The sequence below is a fragment of the Macaca fascicularis genome, chromosome 3 (assembly GCF_037993035.2).
Source record: "Macaca fascicularis isolate 582-1 chromosome 3, T2T-MFA8v1.1".
Classification (NCBI taxonomy): domain Eukaryota; kingdom Metazoa; phylum Chordata; class Mammalia; order Primates; family Cercopithecidae; genus Macaca; species Macaca fascicularis.
This window is the reverse complement of record NC_088377.1, coordinates 112,435,904-112,457,236: the sequence shown is the minus strand read 5'-3', so window position 1 is coordinate 112,457,236 and position 21,333 is coordinate 112,435,904. Positions and strand designations below refer to the sequence as shown.

Genomic DNA, 21,333 nt, shown 5'->3' with positions numbered 1-21,333 from the left:
GGTCATTATACCAAAAAGACACCTGTATGCATATATTTATTACAGCACAATTCATAGTTGCAAAGATATGGAATCAACCTGAGTGCCTAACAACTGATAAGTGGACAAAGAAAATGTGGCATATACATTCCATGGAATACTACTCAGCTATAAAAATGAATGAAGTAATGTATTTTGCATCAACTTGGATGAAACTGGAGGCCATTACCCTAAGTGAAGTAACTCAGGAACATAAAACCAAATACTTCATGTTCTCACTTATAAGCTAGAGCTAAGCTATGGGTATGCTAAGGCATACATACACAGTGTTATAATGGACACTGGAGACTCAAAAGGGAGGAAGGTGGGAGCAGAGTGAGGGACAACAAAATCACCTGTTGGGTAAAATGTACACTATTCAGGTGATGGGTAGATTAAAATCCGAGACTTTACCACTATACAATTCATCCATGTAACCAAAAACCACTTGTACCCCTAAAGCTACTGAAACTTTTAAAATAATAAAAAGGGGCTACTGAAACTTTTAAAATAATAAAAAGGAAAGAGAAGCAGGAGAAGACAGTGAGTGAAGGAGCCAAGGTTCCATCCAAAAATTAAAATAAAAGCCCAGATATTAAAAGTTTTTGTAAAAAGAGCAATCCAGGTTTTGGAGTTGACAAACCACTTTTGAATCCTAGCCATGGTGGCCTTCAGCAAGCCTCGGTTACTTTATTAAGTAGAAAGAATATTTACTTCATAAACTTTTTAAAGTTTTCATTTTCAATAACTGTATTGAGATATAATTCACACAGTATAAAATGCACACATTTAAAGAATACAGCTCAATGGTTTTTAGGACAGATATACTGGAGATACTGCAAGTTGAGTTCCTGACCACCGCAATAAAGCAAGTATCATAATAAAGCGAGTCACACAAACTTTTTGGTTTCCCAGTGCATATGAAAGTTACATTTACACTATACTGTAGCCTATTAAGTGTGCAATAGCATTATGTTTAAAAAGATGTACAAAACTTAATTTAAAAATACTTTTTTGCTAAAAAGAAGCTAACAGTTATCCGAAACTTTAACAAGTTGTAATCTTTTTGCTGGTAGAAGGTCTTACCTCCAATGTAGATGACTGCTGACTGATCATGTTGGTATTTTCTGAAGGCTGGGATGTCTGTGGCAGTTTCTCAAAATAAGACAACAATAAAGTTTGTCATATTGATTGAGCCTTCCTTTCACAAAAAGTTTTTCTGTAGCATGTAATGTGGTTAATTTGCTGATAATGTTTGACCCACAGTAGAACTTCTTTCAAAGTTGGAGTCAATCCTCTCCAACCCTGGTGTTGCTTTATCAACTAAGTTTATGTAATACCCTAAAGCATTTATCACTTCAACAATATTCATGGCATCATCCCCAGTAGATTCCATTTCCATAAATCACTTTCTTTGCTCATCCATAAGAAGCAACTCCTTATCCATTCAAGTTTGAGCACGAGATTATAGCAATTCAGTCACATTTTCAGGCTCCACTTCCAATTCTCGTTCTTTTGCTATTTCCACCACATCTGCAGTGAAGTCTTGAACACCTCAAAGTTATCCATGAGAGTTGGAATCAAATTCTCCTAAACTACTCTGAATGCTGATATTTTGAGCTCCTCCCATGAAACATGAATATTTGTCATGGCATTTAGAGTGATTAATCCTTTCCAGAAAGTTTTCAATTTACTTTGCCCAGATTTGTCAAAGAAACCACTATCTATGGCAGCTACAGCCTTATGAAATGCATTTTTTAAATAATAAGACTTGAAAATAAAAATGACTTCTTGATCCATGAGCTGCAGAATTGATGTTTTACCTAGAGGCATGAAAACACATTAATCTTCTTGTACATCCCCATCAGAGCTCTTGGGTGACCAGGCCTGTTGCCAATGAGCAATAATATTTCTAAAGAAATCTCTTTTTCTGAGTAGCAGTTCTCAATAGTGGGTTTAAAATATTCCAATAAATTATGCTATAAACATATACTGTCATTCAGCCTTTGTTGTTCCATTTCTAGAGCACAGGCAAATTGACTTAGCATAATTCTTAAGGGCTTTAGGATTTTCAGAATAGTAAGTTAGCATTGGCTTCAACTTAAAGTCACCAGCTACAGTAGCCCCTAACAAGAGAATCAGCCTGTCCCTTGACACTTTCAAACCAGGTATTGACTTTTCCTCTTCAGCTATCAGAGTCTAACTAGCATCTTCTTCCATTAGAAGGCTGTTTCATCTACACTGAAAATCTGTTGTTTAGTGTAGATGCTTTCAACAGTGATCTTAGCTAGATCTTCTGGAGAACTTGCTGTAGCTTCTGTATCAGCACTTGCTCCTTCACCTTGTACTTTTATGTTACGGAGATGGCTTCTTTCCTTAAACCTTCTGAGCCAACCTCCGTTAGCTTCAAACTTTTCTTCTGCAGCTGCCTCCTCTCAGCCTTCATAGAATTGAAGAGAGGTATAGTCTTACTCAGGATAAGGCTTTAGCTTAAGGGAATATTTTGGCTGGTTTGATCATCTATTCAGACCATTCAAACTTTCTCCATATGAGCAATAAGGCTATTTCACTTTCTTACCATCTGTGTGTTCACTGGAGTATCAATTTTAATTTCTTTCACAATTTTTTCCTCTGCATTCAGAATTTGGCTAACTGGTGCAAGAGGCCTAGTTATAGCCCTGTCTTAGGTTTTTGACATGCCTTTCTCACTAAGCTTCATTTCTAGCTTTTGATTTAAAGTGAGGGTTGTGTGACTTTTTCACTTGAACACTTAGAAGTCATTGTTGGGTTAGTAAATGGCTTAATTTCAATATTGTGTGCATGAGGAGAGGGAAAGAGATGGAAGAATGGCTGGTTGGTGGAACAGGCAGAACATATGCAACATTTATAAATTAATTTGGCTGTCTTATAATGATACAGTTCATGGCATTCCAAAACAACTGCAACTGTAACATGAAAGATCACTGATCACAGATGACCAAAACAGATATAATAACAATAATGTCCTCACATTTCAATACCAACATTGAATGTAAATGGCCTAAATGCTCCACTTAAAAGATACAGAACTGCAGAATGGATAAGAACTCACCAAGCAACTATCTGCTGCCTTTAGGAGACTCACCTAACACATAAAGATGCAAATAAAGGGGTGGAAAAAGGCATTTCATGCAAATGGACACCAAAAGCGAGCTGGGGTAGCTATTCTTATATCAGACAAAACAAACTTAAAAGCAACAGCAGTTAAAAGAGACAAAGAGGGACATTATATAATAGTAAAAGGCCTTGTCTAACAGGAAAATATCACAATCCTAAATATATATGCACCTAACACTGGAGCTCCCAGATGTATAAAACAATTACTAATAGACCTAAGAATAAGATAGCAACACAATAATAGTTGGGTACTTCAATACCCCACTGACAGCAGGAGACAGGTCATTAAGACAGAAAGTCAAAGAAACAATGGATTTAAACTACACCTTGGAACAAATGGACTTAACAGATATATACAGAACATGTCATCCAACAATGACAGAATACACATTCTATTCAACAGTGCATGGAACTTTCTCTAAGATAGACTGTAGAACAGCCATAAAATGACCTCAATAAATTAAGAAAACTAAAATTATATTAAGCACTCTCTCAGACCACAGTGGAATAAAACTGGAAATCAACTCCAAAAGGAACCTTCAAAACCATGCAAATACATGGAAATTAAATAACCTGCTCCTGAATGAGCTTTGGGTCAAAAACGAAATCAAGATGGAAATTTAAAAATTCTTCAAACTGAATGACAATAATGACACAACCTATCGAAACCTCTGGGATTTAGCAAAGGTGGTATTAAGAAGAAAGTTCATAGCCCTAAATGCCTACATCAAAAAATCTGAAAGAGCACCAACAGACAATCGAAGGTCACACCTAAGGAACTAGAGAAACAAAAACAAACCAAACCCAAACCCAGCAGAAGAAAGGAAATAACCAAGATCAGAGCAGAACTCAATGAAATTGAACCCCCCACAAAAAAAATACAAAAGGTAAATGAAATAAAAAGCTGGTTCTTTGAAGAAATAAATAAAATTGATAAACCATTAGCAAGATTAACCAAGACAAGACGAAAGAAAATCCAAATAACCTCACTAATAAATTAAACAGGAGATATTACAATTGACACCACTGAAATACAAAAGATCATTCAAGGCTACTATGAACACCTTTACACACATAAACTAGAAAAACCTAGAAGAGAGTGATAAATTCCTGGAAAAATACAATCCTCCTAGCTTAAATCAGGAAGAATTACATACCCTGAACAGACCAATAACAAGCAGTGAGATTGAAATGGTAATTTAAAAATTAGTAACCAAAAAAAAAGTCCAGGACCAGACGGATTCACAGTAGAATTCTACCAGACATTCAAAGATTTAGTACCAATCCTTTTGACACTATTCCACAAGATAGAGAAAGAAGGAACCCTCCCTAATTCATTCTATGAAGCCAGTATCACTCTAATACAAAACCAGAAAAGGATATAACCAAAAAAGAAAACTACAGACTGATATCCTTGATGAACATAGATGTTAAAATCCTTAACAAAGTACTAGCTAACCAAATCCAACAACATATCAAAAAGATAAACCACTATAATCAAGTGGTTTGCATAACAGGGATGCAGGGATGGTTTAATATACACAAGTCAATAAATGTGATACGCCACATAAACAGAATTTTTTAAAAATCACATGATCATCTCAACAGCTGCAGAAAAAGCATTTGACAAAATCCAGCATCCCTTTATGATTAAAACTCTCAGCAAAATTGGCACAGAAGGGACGTGCCTTAATGTAATAAAAGCCATCTATGACAAACCCACAGCCAACATAATACTGAATGGGGAAATGTTGATAGTGTTCCCTCTGAGAACTGGAACAAGACAAGGATGCCCACTCTCACCACTCCTCTTCAACATAGTACTGGAAGTCCTAGCCAGAGCAATCAGACAAGAGGAAGAAAGTGCATCCAAATCAGTAAAGAGGAAGTTAAACTGTCACTGTTGACTGATGATATGATCGTTTACCCTGAAAACCTTAGGGACTCCTCTAGAATGCTCCTAGAACTGATAAAATAATTCAGCAAAGCTTCCAAATACAAGATTAATATACACAAATCAGTAGCTCTTCTGTACAGCAACAGCGACCAAACAGAGAATCAAAACAACTCAACCCCTTTTACAACAGCTGCAAAAAAATAAATAAATAAATAAAATACTTAGGAATATACCTAACAAAGGAGTCGGAAGACTTACAAGGAAAACTACAAACTACTGTTGAAAGAAATCATAGATGACACAAACGAATGGAAACACAGCCCCTGCTCATGGATGGGTAGAATCAATATCGTGAAAATGACCATACTGCCAAAAGCAATCTACAAATTCAACACAATTCCTATCAGAACACCACCATCATTCTTCACAAAATTAGAAAAAACAATTCTAAAATTCATATGGAACCAAAAAAGAACCTGCACAGCCAAAGCAAGACTAAGCAAAAAGAACAAATCTGGAGGCATCACACTACCTGATTTCAAACTATACTATAAAGCCATAGTCACCAAAACAGCATGGTACTGGTATAAGAACAGGCACAGAGACCAATGGAGCAGAATAGAGAACCCAGAAATAAACCCAAATAGCCAACTGATCTTCGACAAAGCAAACAAAAACATAAAGTGGGAAAGGACACCCTTTTCAACAAATGGTGCTGGGATAATTGGCTAGCCACATGCAGGAGAATGAAACTGGATCCTCATCTCTCACCTTATACAAAAATCAACTCAAGATGGATTAAGGGCTTAAACCTAAGACTTGAAACTATTAAAATTCTAGAATACAACATTGGAAAAAGCCCTATTAGACATTCGCTTAGGCAAGGATTTCATGACCAACAACCCAAAAGCAAATGCAATAAAAACAAAGATAAATAGCTGGGACATAATTAAAGAGCTTTTGCATGGCAAAAGGAACACTCAGCAGAGTAAACAGGCAACCCACAGAGTGGGGGAAAATCTTCAAGATCTATACCTCTGACAAAAGACTAATACCCAGAATCTACAATGAACTCAAACAAATCAGTAAGAAAAAAACAAAAGATCCCATCAAAAAGTGGGCTAAGGACATGAATAGACAATTCTCAAAAGAAGATATACAAATGGCCAAATAACATAAGAAAAAATGCTCAGCATCACTAATGATCAGGGAAATGCCAACCAAAACAACTATGCGATACCACCTTACTCCTGCAAGAATGTCCATAATCAAAAAATCAAAAAACAGTAGATGTTGGCGTGGATACAGTGAACAGGGAACACTTCTACATTGCTGGTGGGAATGTAAACTAGTACAGCCACTCAGAAAACAATGTGGAGAGTCCTTAAATAACTAAAAGTAGAACTACCATTTGATCCAGCAATCCCACTACTGGGGGAAAAGAAGTCATTATTCAAAAAAGATACTTGCACGTGCATGTTTAAAGCAGCACAGTTTACAACTGCAAAATCGTGTAACCAATCCAAATGCCCATCAACCAATGAATGGATAAAGAAACTGGCATATATATGTGTGTGTGTGTGTGTGTGTGTGTGTGTGTGTGTGTGTGTGTGTGTGTATATGTATAATTGAATACTACACAGCCATAAAAAGGAATGAATTAACAGCATTTGCAGTGACCTAGATGAGATTGGAGACTTTTTTTTTTTCTAGACAGAGTTTCACTCTTGTTGCCCAGAGGAGTGCAATGACGTGGTCTCGGCTCACTACAACCTCCACCTCTCGGGTTCAAGTGATTCTCCTGCCTCAGCCTCCCAAGTAGCTGGGATTGCAGGTGCCCACCACCATGCCTGGTCAATTTTTGTATTTTTAGTAGTGGTGGGGTTTCATCATGTTGACCAGGCTGGTCTAGAACTCCTGACCTCAGGTGATCCGCCCACTTTGGTCTCCCGAAGTGCTGGGATTACAGGCATGAGCCACCGTGCCCGGCCTTGGAGACTATTATTCTAAGTGATGTAACTCAGGAATGGAAACCAAACATCATTATGTTCTCACTGATATGTGGGAGCTAAGCTATGAGGATGCAAATGCATAAGAATGATGGACTTTGGGGCCTTGGGGGAATGGTGGGAGGGGGGCGGGGATAAAAGACTACAAATACGGTGCAGTGTATACTGCTCATAAATCACCACTAAAGAACTGACTCATGTAGCCAAATACTACCTGTACCCCAATAACTTATGGAAAAATAAAATTAAAATAAAATTTAAAAATGATAATAAAAGTTTGACATATTTAAGGAATTACCAAAAGGTGAAACAGAGACACAAAGTGAGTATATTTCATTGGAAGATGCCAATGATTAAGATTTGCTTGATACAGGATTGCCAAAAACTTTCAGTTTGTGAAAAAGTGCAATAAAATGAGGTATGTCTGTATATTCATAAAATTATGCAACCATCCCCACTATTTAATTCTAGAATGTTTTCATCACCCCAGAAAGGAACTACATATCCATTAGCAGTCACTCCCCAGCTCTCTTTCTTCCCACAGCCCCTGGTAAACACTATTTTGTGTTTCCATGGAATTTCCCTGTTGGGTCATTTCATATAAATGAAATTATACATGATGTGGCCTTTTGTGACTAGTTTCTTTCACTTAGCATAGTATTTTCAAGTTTTATTTATATTGTAGACTGTATTAAAAGTTTTTCCTTGTTACACCCAAATAATATTCCATTGTATGAATACATTTTATTTATACATCCATTGATGGATATTTGTGTTGTCTCCATCTTTAGGTTATTATTAATAGTGCTGCTATGAACATTCATGTACAAGAATTTCTGTGGATATGTTTTCATTTCCCTTGGGTATAAACATAGGCATGACTGCTGGGTATTATGGTAACTCGATGTTAAACATTTTGAAGAGCTGCCACTCTGTTTTTCAAAGTGGCCGCACCATTTTACATTCCCATCAGTTTTATATTTCTCCATGTCTTTGTTGTTATCTTTTTTATTAATGCCATTCTAGTGAATACGAGGTATTAACTTATTGTGGCTTTGGTTTTTATTTCCCTAGTGAATAATGACGTTGAGCTTCTTTTTCACGTGCTTCTATTTGTAAATCTTATTTGGAGGAATGTCTATTCAGATCCTTTGTCCATCTTTTAATTAAGTAGTTTGTCTTTTTATTATTGGGTTGTAAGAGTTCTTTATATATTCTGGCTACAAGTCTCTTATTGGATATATAATCTACAAATATTTTCTCCCTGTGGATTGTTTTTTCAGTTTCTTGACAGTGCTCTTTGAAACACAAAATTTTCAATTTTGATTAAGTCTAATGTATCTATTTTTTTCTTTGGTTCTTTGTGTTTTTGGTGTCACATATAAGAAACTATTACCTAATCAAAGTTTATTAAGATTTACTCCTATGTTTTATAGCAGGGGACCCCAACCCCTGGGCCACCAATGGTACTAGTCTGTGGCCTGTTAGGAACCAGGCTGTACAGCAGGAAGTGAGCGGTGGGTGAGCAAGTATTACCGCCTGAGCTCTGCTTTCTGATTGTTTGTTTTGTTTTTTGAGACAAAGTCTCACTGTGTTGCCCAGGCTGGACTGTAGTGGTGCGATCTTGGCTCACTGCAACCTCTACCTCCCAGGTTCAAGTGATTCTCATGCCTTAGCCTCCCAAGTAGCTGGGATTACAGGCACACGCCATCACACTGGGCTAATTTTCATATTTTTAGTAGAGACAGGGTTTCACCATATTGGTCAGGCTGGTCTCAAACTCCTGGCCTCAGGTGATCCGCCCACCTCAGCCTCCCAAAGTGCTGGGATTACAGGCGTGAGCCACCGCACCTGGCCTTGCTGTCAGATTAGCAGTGGCATTAGATTCTCATAGAAGCACGAACCCTGCTGTGAACTGTGCATGTGAGGGATCTAGGTTGTGCTCCTTATGAGAATCTGACTAACGCCCAATGATCAGAGGTGGAACAGTTTCATCCCGAAACCATGCCACTCGCAGCCATTCGTGGAAAAGTTGTCTTCCACGTAACCAGTCACTGGTGCCAAAGGCTGGGGACCACAGTCTTACGAAATTTTGGTGAAGATTATCTGGGATAATGTATGTAAATTCTGGGCATGTAACTATCAGTGGGAAGTAATATCTGATATTATCACTCAGACAATTCCTCCAGGCTTCCACCTCATCTAATTTCTTCCACCTTCATCTAATTTATCTGGTATCCACCTCTACCACACCCTCTGGATTTGCCTCTTGGTTGGACTGGCTCTGGCTTTGATTTCAGACTCTTCAGTTTCAAGCAAGTGATGCTGACAGTTGCTTAGCTCAACTGACTGTCCAGGAGGGGGCATCAGACAACAAAAAGAGAAGTCCCTAGAAAAGACAGCTTTAATCAAATAATACTGCCATTCATTGAAAACCTGCTACGTGGCTTCCTCTTTATGGGCATTATCTCTATTCTCTAGAATAACTGTGGGCATTGAGTACAGTATTACTACCATGATATAAAATGGGAAACTGATTTTCTAAGTTTAGTAACTCTCCTAACATTTTCCAGTTTAGTAATTGATGAGGTGGGATTTGACTGACTATAAAGCTTCTACTATTTCTTTTATACCACCAATCTCCATCTTACAGGGCTACAAAAAATCCTGAAGCAAGCATCGGAACTGGCCTCTATCTTTAGTAATTCTAAATAACATTAAAATGTGTTTAGAGCATTAAAATGTGTTTAACAAAATGTGTTAAGAGAATATGTCCTGGACTTACGGGACAAACTAGAAATCAAGCTTCCAGACCTCAGGACCAACAATATAAATTAGAATGCAAAACACAAACAAGCAACATACCCAGAAGGTAGTTATGAAGTAATAATGACTTGATAAAGTTAACATCATACATTCTGATACTTCATTGAAATTTTCTCCTCTGGGCTGGTCTGTGATGTTTTTAAACATCTAAACTATGGCTTAACTTCCATGAAGCTTGAACCTGACCAATTTCTTTAAGGCACTGTAGTTACAACTTGAGTATCATTCACCCAGGGGACAGTTAGTATTATTTTCTCAAAATGTTGTCTGGGTCTATCTGCAGCAGAATCCCCTGCTATGCTTATTAAAATGTACACTTCAAAGCCACTCCTTTCATTTACTGATGTCTACGCTGGTGCCTGACATGCTGTATTTTTAAGCAGCTGTTCATTAAACAGCAAGAAACAGTTATTGCCTCACCATTGGACTTCCCTTTTTGCCATTAAGAAACAGAATCTCCCCTTTAAGTTCTGCCTCTCTTACCATGAGTCCTAAACATTATAAAAGCAAGAGTTTATAAAGTTAGTCAAATTTCTATCATTTGGCACATAGTGATAATAACAGCTAACACTTTCAGAGGACTTATTGTGCTCCAGGTACTAGTCTAAGTCCTTTACCTATGTATTAGCACACTAAATCCTCACAACTGTCTCCTGTTGTTGATTCTATTAACTTTAAATCTGTTATACAAATGAGGAAACAGACAGGTTAAGACTTGCCCAAGGTCAAGTAGCTTGAAATTGACAGAGTCAAAACTCGAACCCACAGGCAACCTGATTTCAGAGTCTAAGCTTTTGAATATTATAATTATTCTCTTTGAAAAATGATTTAATGGCAAAAGATTTGAAAAAACAAACTGATATATTCATCACTAGGGGAATGGTTAAAGAAATTATGATTCCTCCAACGAAACGCAGCTGTGAAAAAGTAAGAGCTGAAAGGCAAGGTACAGAATGTGTATAACATGCTGACTTTGTTTAAAATAAATCTTTTTTCAAATTGAATTTTGGATCTGTATTAGAAGTTTAGTTTTTGTTATACGAGGTAAAAAATTTTCCCAATTTGTCATTTAACTTTTTATGTACTTATGGTATAATTTGCTATGCAAAAGTTATCTTTAATTTTATGTACTTTCATTATTTATTTCATGGTTTTTGGATTTTGAGTCATCATTAGAAAGAACTCCTCCACTTCAAGGATACAAAGTAATTATCCTAATATTTTCTTCTGGTGCTTTCAGGATTTCTTTCCAAACATGTGATTTTTCATGTATGTTAAGTTTACTGTGATATACAGGTATGAACAAGCTCATTATTTGTCGCAACACCCAGTATTAAGTTGCCCTCTTTGCCCCACTAATTTCAGTTGTCCTTTTTATCATGAAGTAAATTTTCTTATGTATTTTGGATTATTTCTGGACTTATTTTGTCCCTTTGAGGACCACGTTTTTAGTTTATGAGGCAGCCAGAAGCATTTATTTTTGTACTCAAGTATTATTTTAGTCCTGGAGATAAATTTATGGCCTGTTTAATGTACCATGTTATTGCTGACATCCCTTATCATCCTAGGGAAGTTACAGAAATAATGAACAGTAGTTTTACAGCGATGGCTTCAGCAGAAAACAGATCTAGAGAAGCACTGTCCCTGAGGATAGCGCATTGAACCCCTCACCTGCTGAGATTTTCAAATTCGTATCATTCTGTCTGCTCAACTCTGCAAGTACCTTTCATCTTCCTTTGGGAAGCAGCAGGAATGAGGATTAAGGTTAAATTCCCATTGTCTGTGGTCCAAAGAGAAAGCATACTACCACTGTCTGTTCATATTACTGCCATTGTGTTAAAGTGCAGAACTAAAAGCAAACTTTCCAATTCTTCATACTCCTAGCTTGGTGGGTGTGTCTGCTGAAGGCACCCAGGATCTGCCTATATTCCCCAGAAAGCACATCAAAATAGCAGCTTGACTCTCCTGAGAATGGAGACTCCCTATCAGACTCACAGTCTCAAGTTACCAGCTCATAGTGGATAAGGCGGTGTGAGAGCTAGTCACAGTCTGAATATGATTTGGCCAGTGCTCTTGGCTCAATCCCTGCTCCATGTTAAGCTGCAATAACCACAGGTGGAATGCATGTTTGTGCCCTCCAGGTCTGAACAGCTGGAAGAAGCCCCGCCCCCACCCCCACCCCCCAACACAAATTAAATTAGGAGGTGTAAAATGCTGGGGGAAGAAAAACAAACCAAGATGACAAAAACAGGTGCCAAAAGGCATTTGTTCACAATCCCATCACAGTTTCATTTTTTTTGTGTATGATTAGCAGCTCAGCTGCCTTAGGGCACATTTCATACTTCTTTGATCTTTTAATGTCTTGAAAAGAAAAAGAAACAGCTACTGATGAAAGATATTCCAAGAGAATAGCAGGCTCTGTTCTCCAACAATCTCAAAAGCTTAACTATCCTGCTCTGTGGACAGATTTAAAGACTGTGTCTTTTAGAAACCAATCTCTTCAAGAACTAGCTGAACAGTAGAAAACAACTGTCCGTTTATTGTTATTTTCCAATTTATTGTCAGAGGATTATCTGTTAATGAGCCTTAGCTTATTTGAAAGACTTAAGGAAGCTAGAAACTTTCACAATAGCACTGATTAGTTTGTCATAGTCTGAAGTAACTCTCTCGTACCTGATGATTCATAAATTCTAAATAGGAGACCAAAGGGGCAGCAGTTGTAAAGAGAACAGCCACACAGCCCCATTGCACAATAAGCTTTGTCAGCACAGCCTATAGATAAACACTGGGTTGCAATATAGCCACTAATGACTGGTTCTCTCCCTTGTTCATCCACCCTTGGGGACCTACAGGTGCCTTAAATTCTCCCTAAATTGTTCTAGAAGACCTTCTGTGTTCCTTAGCCTGGTCTTCTTGACTACCCCCCTTTTTTTTTTTTAACTCTCATCTGCTAAGTTTTGTGCCGATTAATACCTGTAAAGGTACCACCATGACTGTTAAAGCCCTCACTGTCACATTTCTGTGCCCAGATTGTAAAGCCATAAGTTCCATGCCAAGTTCCTGACATCTTGTGCTCTCAATGTCCTAGATTTATTCATTTTCGACCTTATCTTTCGTTATACCCTTTACCTTCAGACACACAGCAGAAACAGGATTTGAGGACCATCTAAATGAGTGATAGACATCCCCTTCCTGACCTACTATTGTTGAATGCTCTTCCAACACAGTGCATGCCATTCCAAGTTTCTCAGTCCCTCCTGCCAATGGTGCCTGGCCAGCCTGTGGCATCAGTCCTCTAGACTTGTCTTAGTCTTGGGACAAACTTCTGTAGGTCTTCCTTCTAGTAAAACATTGAGATAGAAAAACTTTGAAACTGTTATTTCTTCTTGAAATTAGCATTCTGAATGTATCATCCTTAAGCATTCTGAATGTATCATCCTTAAAGTTTCATCTCTGATAAATATTACAAGTCATCTGGATTTCTTTCCAAGTCATTGGAGGGGAGCAAGAATTGATAAGACAAAGAAAATGAATTCATGCTTGTCACTGTATAGAAACAGACCCACTAATTGATATGAAGCATTAATAATGCCTTACATGTCCTATGTCCAGTTTCCAAGGAGTCATCCCCTTAAGTGTTATGTACTCAGAGCTCCCACATTCATGAATCAGTCAACCACATATGCTCGTATCTCATGAGCCACTGGTTTTACTGTCCTAACCATTTGCTCCCATTGTGATTCACAGTCCAGTCTCTTTGCTTGCAAACTTGGCTTTCCACCCAGTGGCTCTCTTCTCTCACTATTTGGAGGCAGAATTACATAGTGATTAAGAGCAACTTGGGGCCGGGCGCGGTGGCTCAAGCCTGTAATCCCAGCACTCTGGGAGGCCGAGGCGGGCGGATCACGAGGTCAGGAGATCGAGACCATCCTGGCTAACACGGTGAAACCCCGTCTCTACTAAAAAAAAATACAAAAAACTAGCCGGGCGAGGTGGCGGGCGCCTGTAGTCCCAGCTATTCGGGAGGCTGAGGCAGGAGAATGGCGTAAACCCGGGAGGCGGAGCTTGCAGTGAGCTGAGATCCGGCCACTGCACTCCAGCCCGGGCGACAGAGCGAGACTCCGTCTCAAAAAAAAAAAAAAAAAAAAAAAAAAAAAAAAAAAAAGAGCAACTTGGAATTCTGGTGCCAAGTCTCGACTGTGTGACTGTGCACAGATGATGTACCCTGCCCCTGTAACTAAGTCTCTCCAGCTATAGAATGGAGATAATAATAATAATAATACTTAAATCTTTGGGGGTTTTAAAAGGATTTAAAGCACTTCAAATGTCAAGCACTCATTAATTGTTAGCTAGGATTGCTATTATTCAGGGAAAGGCATATCATCCATCAATAAAGAACAGCCTCATGAATCAAACTCTGAAGGGCCACTCTGAAGTAGAGGGTTAGAAGATAGAATGTAAAAGTGCCTAATTATTTTTTATAAGTTGTAAGCTGACTCGTGGTAAGCTTATCTCCATGACTGCAGCCCAACAGAAATAAATTAAGTAACTCTGTAAATGGAAGGCTGTATCAATGCACTTCACAGCACCAAGACCAAAGGATGGGCTCTAAGTACCAGCTGGCAGATGAACTAAAGAAACAGAAACTATTTTTTTTTAATGCTAATTTGATGCTGTTTTATTTATATAAGAAAATCCTCAATGTAATCTGCAAGCTCAGCAATAATTCAAGAAATACAAATAGCTCTGCAAAAGAATGTGTGGACATCATTTATAAAGCTTAACTTCTAATGAGTGAAAAGTTTCCTAAGAAAAACAAATGACTTAGGCTAAAAGGAAAATAACTCCTAAAGCAACACATCCAAGGAGAAGAGCCAGGATCCAGAATCTTGCTGGGTCCCACGTCTGCCAGAGCTCTGCTTGTCAATGGTTCCCAGGTGCCTAAGATGTGTTCTGTTCTCCAGACACCCGGCACACCAAAGCTGTTCTGCTGAACTGAGAATTCATTATGATTTCATTTCTGGGCTACAATCTTGGCTACATGGAGTCAGTGCCCTGTGACTCCAAGGTTTTGCAGTGATTTGGGGAAAGCCCCTCTTTGAGACACTGCCCTCTGTGTTATTATTCCTTACTCATCACTGGAGCAAGGTTATTTGACCAAGTTTTTATTCCAGACTCCCTTTCACTTCCCTTAGGACACATTGTCTTCCAGAGGGTTCATAGGGCCTCTCCATAAGTCAACTATATGTACGCAAAAGCATCTGAATCCTAGAATGGGCACAGCTGAGGCTCAAGCTAGCCCCTGCCCTGGAATGATTTTATCAGTGAATAGGGTCACTTAGCCAGTGAGTTACAGAGATAGTATTTTAGTCAGGAGACTCTTATTCTAATGCCCCTTTTCTTTTTATTTCCCTCACTGCACGTTTACTCACTCTGTGAAAGAGCTCAGGTCAGTTACAAGTAGAAGTAGCCAGGAAGGGACAGGGTCTCACCACAACTAATAAAGGAGTATCTTTCCAACAATTAGTCTTCAGCAGAGGGAATTAGTGAATTCCTTAAAAGCTGTTTTCTATGCACCAAATTCAGACAAGTGGAGTTTTGGTGGGATGTACTTCTGTTGTAATAGGAACCAAGACCTGGTGTCTAATCGTCAGGATATTATTAATTGCATGATTGTAAGTATCATTTAAACAGACTCCTCAGAGGGAACTCATAATTCTATTGCAAATGTTTCCTACGTAAAATGGAAATAACTATCGCTTACTCATATATGTATACTCAGAACTTCTGAATGGTATTTCTGGATTTTAAGACATGCATTTGAAAATTATCTTGATTTCCTTCACCCAAAGGATGATTTTGCTTTTCCTGTTGCCCTTGTAACATCTATTGGACAGGAGTCTGCCACACTTGGGCTGCTGGCCATGACTATGACATCTCTCCATTAGAAATCTCCTTGCTTGTGATGTTCTAGGAGAGAATCAGTGGCAGGCATCCATATTCCATACCATAAAGCACTGCCATGGCTGATGGGACAAAGAATGGCTCCTGATCCAAAGATGACTTCTGAGGTGCTCCATACTGAAATCTCCACCCAACAGAAATGCCCTAAACTGGATGTTGACTGGGTAAATCAATCAAATCCTCTCTCCTGGATTGAGTACAAAGAGAAAAAGTAATGAAAAAAATTCCAGAAATGTAGGACACCACTAAGAGAATATCTGGGTAACAGAGTCCCAGAAAAAGTAAAGGAACCAAAAACAAGAAATAGGTAAAGATAATTTTCCAAAAATAATAAAAGACACAATACTGTAGACCCAAGAAACACAACTGTGAGAAAGATGAAAATACACATGTGCACAGGAGCATGTGCTTACAGACACACACACTCCCCTAGACACATCATAGTCAACCTATAGTAAAACAAGGATTATTGAAGGCATCTAAAAAATTAGAATAATAGAAAAAAAGGTGCAATACATACAAAAAAAGAGAAAAGAATTACAGCAGACTTCTCTAACAAAACCAAGCAAGGCAAGCAATGGAGTGATAATTTTAAAAAATCATTGACTATTTTTAAGTACAGTTTTAGATTTACAGAATAATTGAGAGAGAGTACAGAGTTCCATATATCTAAACCATCCCCCTCCTCATTCCCCATCCTCAGTTTTTCCTATAATTAAAATCTTGCATCAATGTGATACAATTATTATAACTGCTTAAGATAATTAATGTAATTATAATAATTACATAATATAATGATAGCATTATTAGTAACTATAGTCCATCGTCTACACTAAGGTTTATTCTTTGTATTGTACAGTTCTGTGGGTTTTGACACAAGCCCTAATGACATGTGTCCACCATTTTGATTTCATTCAGAATAGTTTTCCCCCATCCCTCCCTTCTCTCTTCCCAAGTCCCTGCAACCACTGACCTTTTTACAGTTATGGAGTGGCATATACCAAGTACTGAAAAAAAGTATAGTCAACACAGAATTCTATGCACAGTGAAAATATTGTTCAAAAATGAAGGTGAAATAAAAACTTATGGGCAACAAAAACTGAGAGAAGTCAAAGGCAGCAGACATGTCCAACACTGAATGTTAAATTAAAAATTTTCTGGCAGGAGTATTATTACCAGATAGAAACTTGGATCTGCACAAAGAAATAAAAAGCATTGGAAATGGTAAAAATAAATGTAAATATAAAAGGTACTTTTCTTTTTTTTAATCACTTTTAAGAGATGCTTGACTAACATAAAATAAATAAGCTTATTATAGGGCTTATAGAAATACACCATTATAAGACTCTTCAGCTATAAATAAAGCTGTGTAATATTATTTTAAGGCAGCTGTGGTGAATTAAAGTTGTATATTTCAGATCTTAGAGAAACCACTCATTTTAAAAAGAAAGTAAAACTAATAATAACCCACTAGAGAAGATAAAATGGAATCATAAAAAATATTCAATACAAAAAAGATTAAAACGGGATAAAGAATAAATGGGACAAATATAAAGCAGTTACAGCAAGACAAATTTAAATTCGACCATATCAATAATTAAAAACAAATGGTTTAACTACATTTAACACATTAAAATGACCACATTTAATATATTACATTAATATAAAGTAAAAGGCAGAGATTTTTTTAAAACAAAAAAAGCAGCCGACTCTGTCTTGTCAACAAAAATACCTGTTAAAACAAAAATCAACACACTACAACCCACTGGCTAACTCTAGCCGCACATATTTTTTTTAAGACCTTAAAGCAAAGAATGGTTTTACATATGTGACCCATAGTGTCTAAAATATTAGCTATCTACCATTTACGGAAAACGTTCGCCAACCCTGTCTCTCAACAATAAAGACACAAAGAGCTTAAAAGAAAAAGAATGAAAACGATACACTATTCAAACACTAAAGAAAGCTGGAGTGGCTTTACAAATATCAGATGAAGCAGACTTCAAAACAAAGAATATTACCAGGGATAAAGAAGAACAGTAAGCAATGATAAATTGGTCAATTCATCATATAGACATAAATATCTTATATATGTATACACCTAAGAAAAAGCTTCAAAAACATGACGCAAAATCTGACAGAAATAAAAGGAAACAGATAGAATTATAATTTTAGTGGGAGACATCAGTATTCATCTTTCAGTAATTGAAAGACCAAAAAAAAAAAAAAAAAGTTGGTAAGGATATTAGTCTTAAATAGCACAATCAACCAGCTTGATGTAACCAACAATCACTGAACACGCTACCCAATAACAAGCAAAATATATATTCTTTTGACAAGACAGATCATATTCTAGGCTACAAAACAAACTTCAACACATTTAAAAGAAATCACATTAAGTGTGTTCTCCAACTAAAAAGGAATTAAACTACATATCAATAGAAAAATATGAAAAAAAATCAAAATATTTAGAAATTAAACAACACATTTCTAACCCATAGGACAAAGAAGAAATCAAATAGAAAAAGAATAACTTCTGAATTAAACTCTACTGAGCTTTACTGTCCAGAGTTCTTATTGGGGATTCATTACACAGGCACAACTGATTAGCCAGGTGACTGAATCCAATCTCAACTCTTTCTCCCCTCCTTAGAGGTCAGCTGGCTCAAAATCCCAAACTCTAATCACAGGTTAAATTTTCTGGGGACCAGCCTCCATCCTGAGTCATCTCATCTTGTTACCATAAACTTGGGTAATCCAAGGGGCTCATGAATCAAACACATTCCTATTATGAGGGAAATTCCAAGGATTTACAGTCTCCCAACAATGAAAGAAAAAGCCCAAATTCTTTGTTATGCAACAATGTTTATAGAAGCTTTATTAATAATCACCCAAACCTTGAAATAATCCAACTGTCCTTAAACTGGTGAATGGATAAAATTGTGGTAGATCCATACAATGAAATATTATTAACAATAAAAGAAACTATTGATACATACAATAACATAGATGAATTTAAGCATATGACCATTTTTTACACAGACATTGTAAATGGAATAACTATCAATACAGCATCATCTTATGAACTGTAGCATCAGAGAAACAAATGCTTTTTTATAAAGCCGTAATTTAGTTCAGTGTTTCACAGCCTTAGTGCTCTTGACATTTTGGACCATATAGTTCTTTACTGTGGGGAGCTATAGGATATTTAGCCTCATCCCTGGCCTCCATCCACAAAGTCACCAGTTGCAACGTCCCAGTTGTGACCATCAAAAATGTCTCCAAATATTATCAAATGTTCCATGACTGGTGAAATTACCCCCAGTTGAAAACTACTAATTTAGCTGAACACTTTTTTTTATATCTTCATAATCTTAAATGTTTTGTGGAAACAAAAATCTTACCTGACCTATTAAATCAGTGCATAAAATTTATGGCATTCAAATTACACTTTCCATAGAAAAACATATCAAAATTTTACATAAATTACAAACTTTAGAGTAATATTATTTTTCACATCAAGGCAAAGATATACAGTTGACTTAAATAAAAATTAACTTGTCTAAATTGTCCAAGTATTCACTTTGTTTAGTATTATTACCTGATGTTTTCCCACCATTTACATAATAAATAATAAAAACCTCATGTTTTTTAGAGCTGAGTAATTTTTGGTGATACATACTTGTACATATTTATGGAACATACGTGATACTTTACATGCATAGATTCTGTAATATCAAGTCGGTATTTGGACATCCAACACCACAAGTATTTATCATTTCTATGTGCTGAGAACATTTCAAGTCCTTACATCTACCTATTGTGAAATGTACAACACACTGTTGTTAAGCATAGTTACCCTACTCTACTACAGATTATAACTTATTCATTCTAAATGTATGTTTTTGCCCATTAACCAACCTTTCTTCATTGTCTGCCCCCAACACCCTCCCCACTGACATTCTTCCTAGCCTTTTATAACAATCATTCTACTTTTTACCTCCACGAAACCAACTTTTTTAGCTCCTACATATGAGTTGGGGGGCATATAATAGCTTTCTGTGGCTGGTTTATTTCACTTAATGACCTCCAGTTCCATCCATGTTGCTCCAAATTATGTGATTTCATTCTTTTTTATGGCCAAATAGTATTTCATTGTGTAAATATACTACATTTTCTTTATCTATTCATCCATTGGTGGACACTTAGGCTGATTCCTTATCTTTGCTATTGTAAAAAGTGCTGTATAAACATGGCGGTACACGCATCCCTTGGATATATTGATTTCCTTTCCTTTGAATAAGTACCCAGTAGTGGAACTGCTGGATCATATGGTAGTTTTATTAGTTTTTTGAGAAATTTCCACACTTTTTCCATAATGGCTATACTAATTTAGATTTCCATCAACAGTGTATGAGAGTTCACTTTTCTCTGTATTCTTCCCAGAATCTGTTATTTTCTGTCTTTTCAGTAACAGTCATTCTAACTAAGGTAAGATGACATCTCATGGTTTTGATTTGCATTTCCCTGATTAGTGATAATAAGCACTTTTTCATACACCTGTTGGTGATTTGTATGCTTTCTTCTGAAAAATGTCTATTTAGATCCTTTGCCCACTTCTTAACAGGATTAAAAACCTCTTATTTAAAAATACTGACAGTCTTAGGTTGTTTCCTGTTATTTGATAACATATGCATACATTTGTTTCTTGTAATCTAGCAATCAAGGCCATTAAATCATCACTAACTTCTTCTACCCACCTCAACTATTTGAAATTCCTTAAAGAGCCAACAAACTTACCCATTGACTTTTTTTTTTTTTCACTTTCTCTCTGAAAATTATTTGGTTCTTACACAAGTCTTACTTTGTCTGTTTATGCCAATCGAAATAGGAGCTTGTGTTAAGCTGTTCTCGCATTGCTACAAATGAATATCTGAGACAGAGTAATTTATATAGACAAAAGGTTTAACTGGCTCATGGATCTGTGGGCTATTCAAGCCAGCATCTGCTCAGCTTCTGGGGAGGTCTCAGGGGACTTTTACTCATGGCAGAAGGTGAAGCAGGAGCAGGATTGTCACACAGTGAAAGCAGGAGCAAGAGAGAGGAGGGGGAAGTACCACATACCTTTTAAGCAACCAGGTCTCACATGAACTTATTCATCATCAAGGGGATAGTGCCGTGCCGTGCCGTGCCATGCCATTCATGAAGGATACGCCTCCATGATCCAAACATCTTCCACCACGCCCCACCTCCAACACTGGGGCAACATGAGATTTGGAGGGGACATAGAGCTCCATTAAATTTAAGACATTAAAATCTAATTTAGTACTTATCTCTGGAGAGAAGCAAAGGCATGCAAGTTTATCAACAAACGTATTTAGAAAATATTGTATAACTCATGATAAAATACTTTTATCTAACATTTGGGTACTCTGGAGGAGTTTAGTGCCAAATTTCTTTCCA

General features: G+C 37.0%; 1 protein-coding gene across 5 annotated transcripts in view; it reads right to left on the bottom strand.

Annotated features, from left to right (window-relative positions):
• Nucleotides 1-21,333, bottom strand: part of SNX13 (sorting nexin 13) — a 181,696-nt gene that overhangs the window by 4,737 nt on the left and 155,626 nt on the right. For 2 of the 5 annotated variants that reach the window (XM_065542242.2, XM_074035381.1), the window contains exon 27: nucleotides 18,719-21,127. The exons of 2 other annotated variants lie outside the window; for them this stretch is intronic. In XM_065542242.2, coding sequence (XP_065398314.1) covers nucleotides 21,033-21,127 — 95 coding nt within the window. In that variant the 3' untranslated portion in view covers nucleotides 18,719-21,032. Of the gene's footprint in view, nucleotides 1-18,718; nucleotides 21,128-21,333 lie in introns of those variants that run through there. One more of the 5 variants, XM_065542243.2, reaches the window with a different exon arrangement.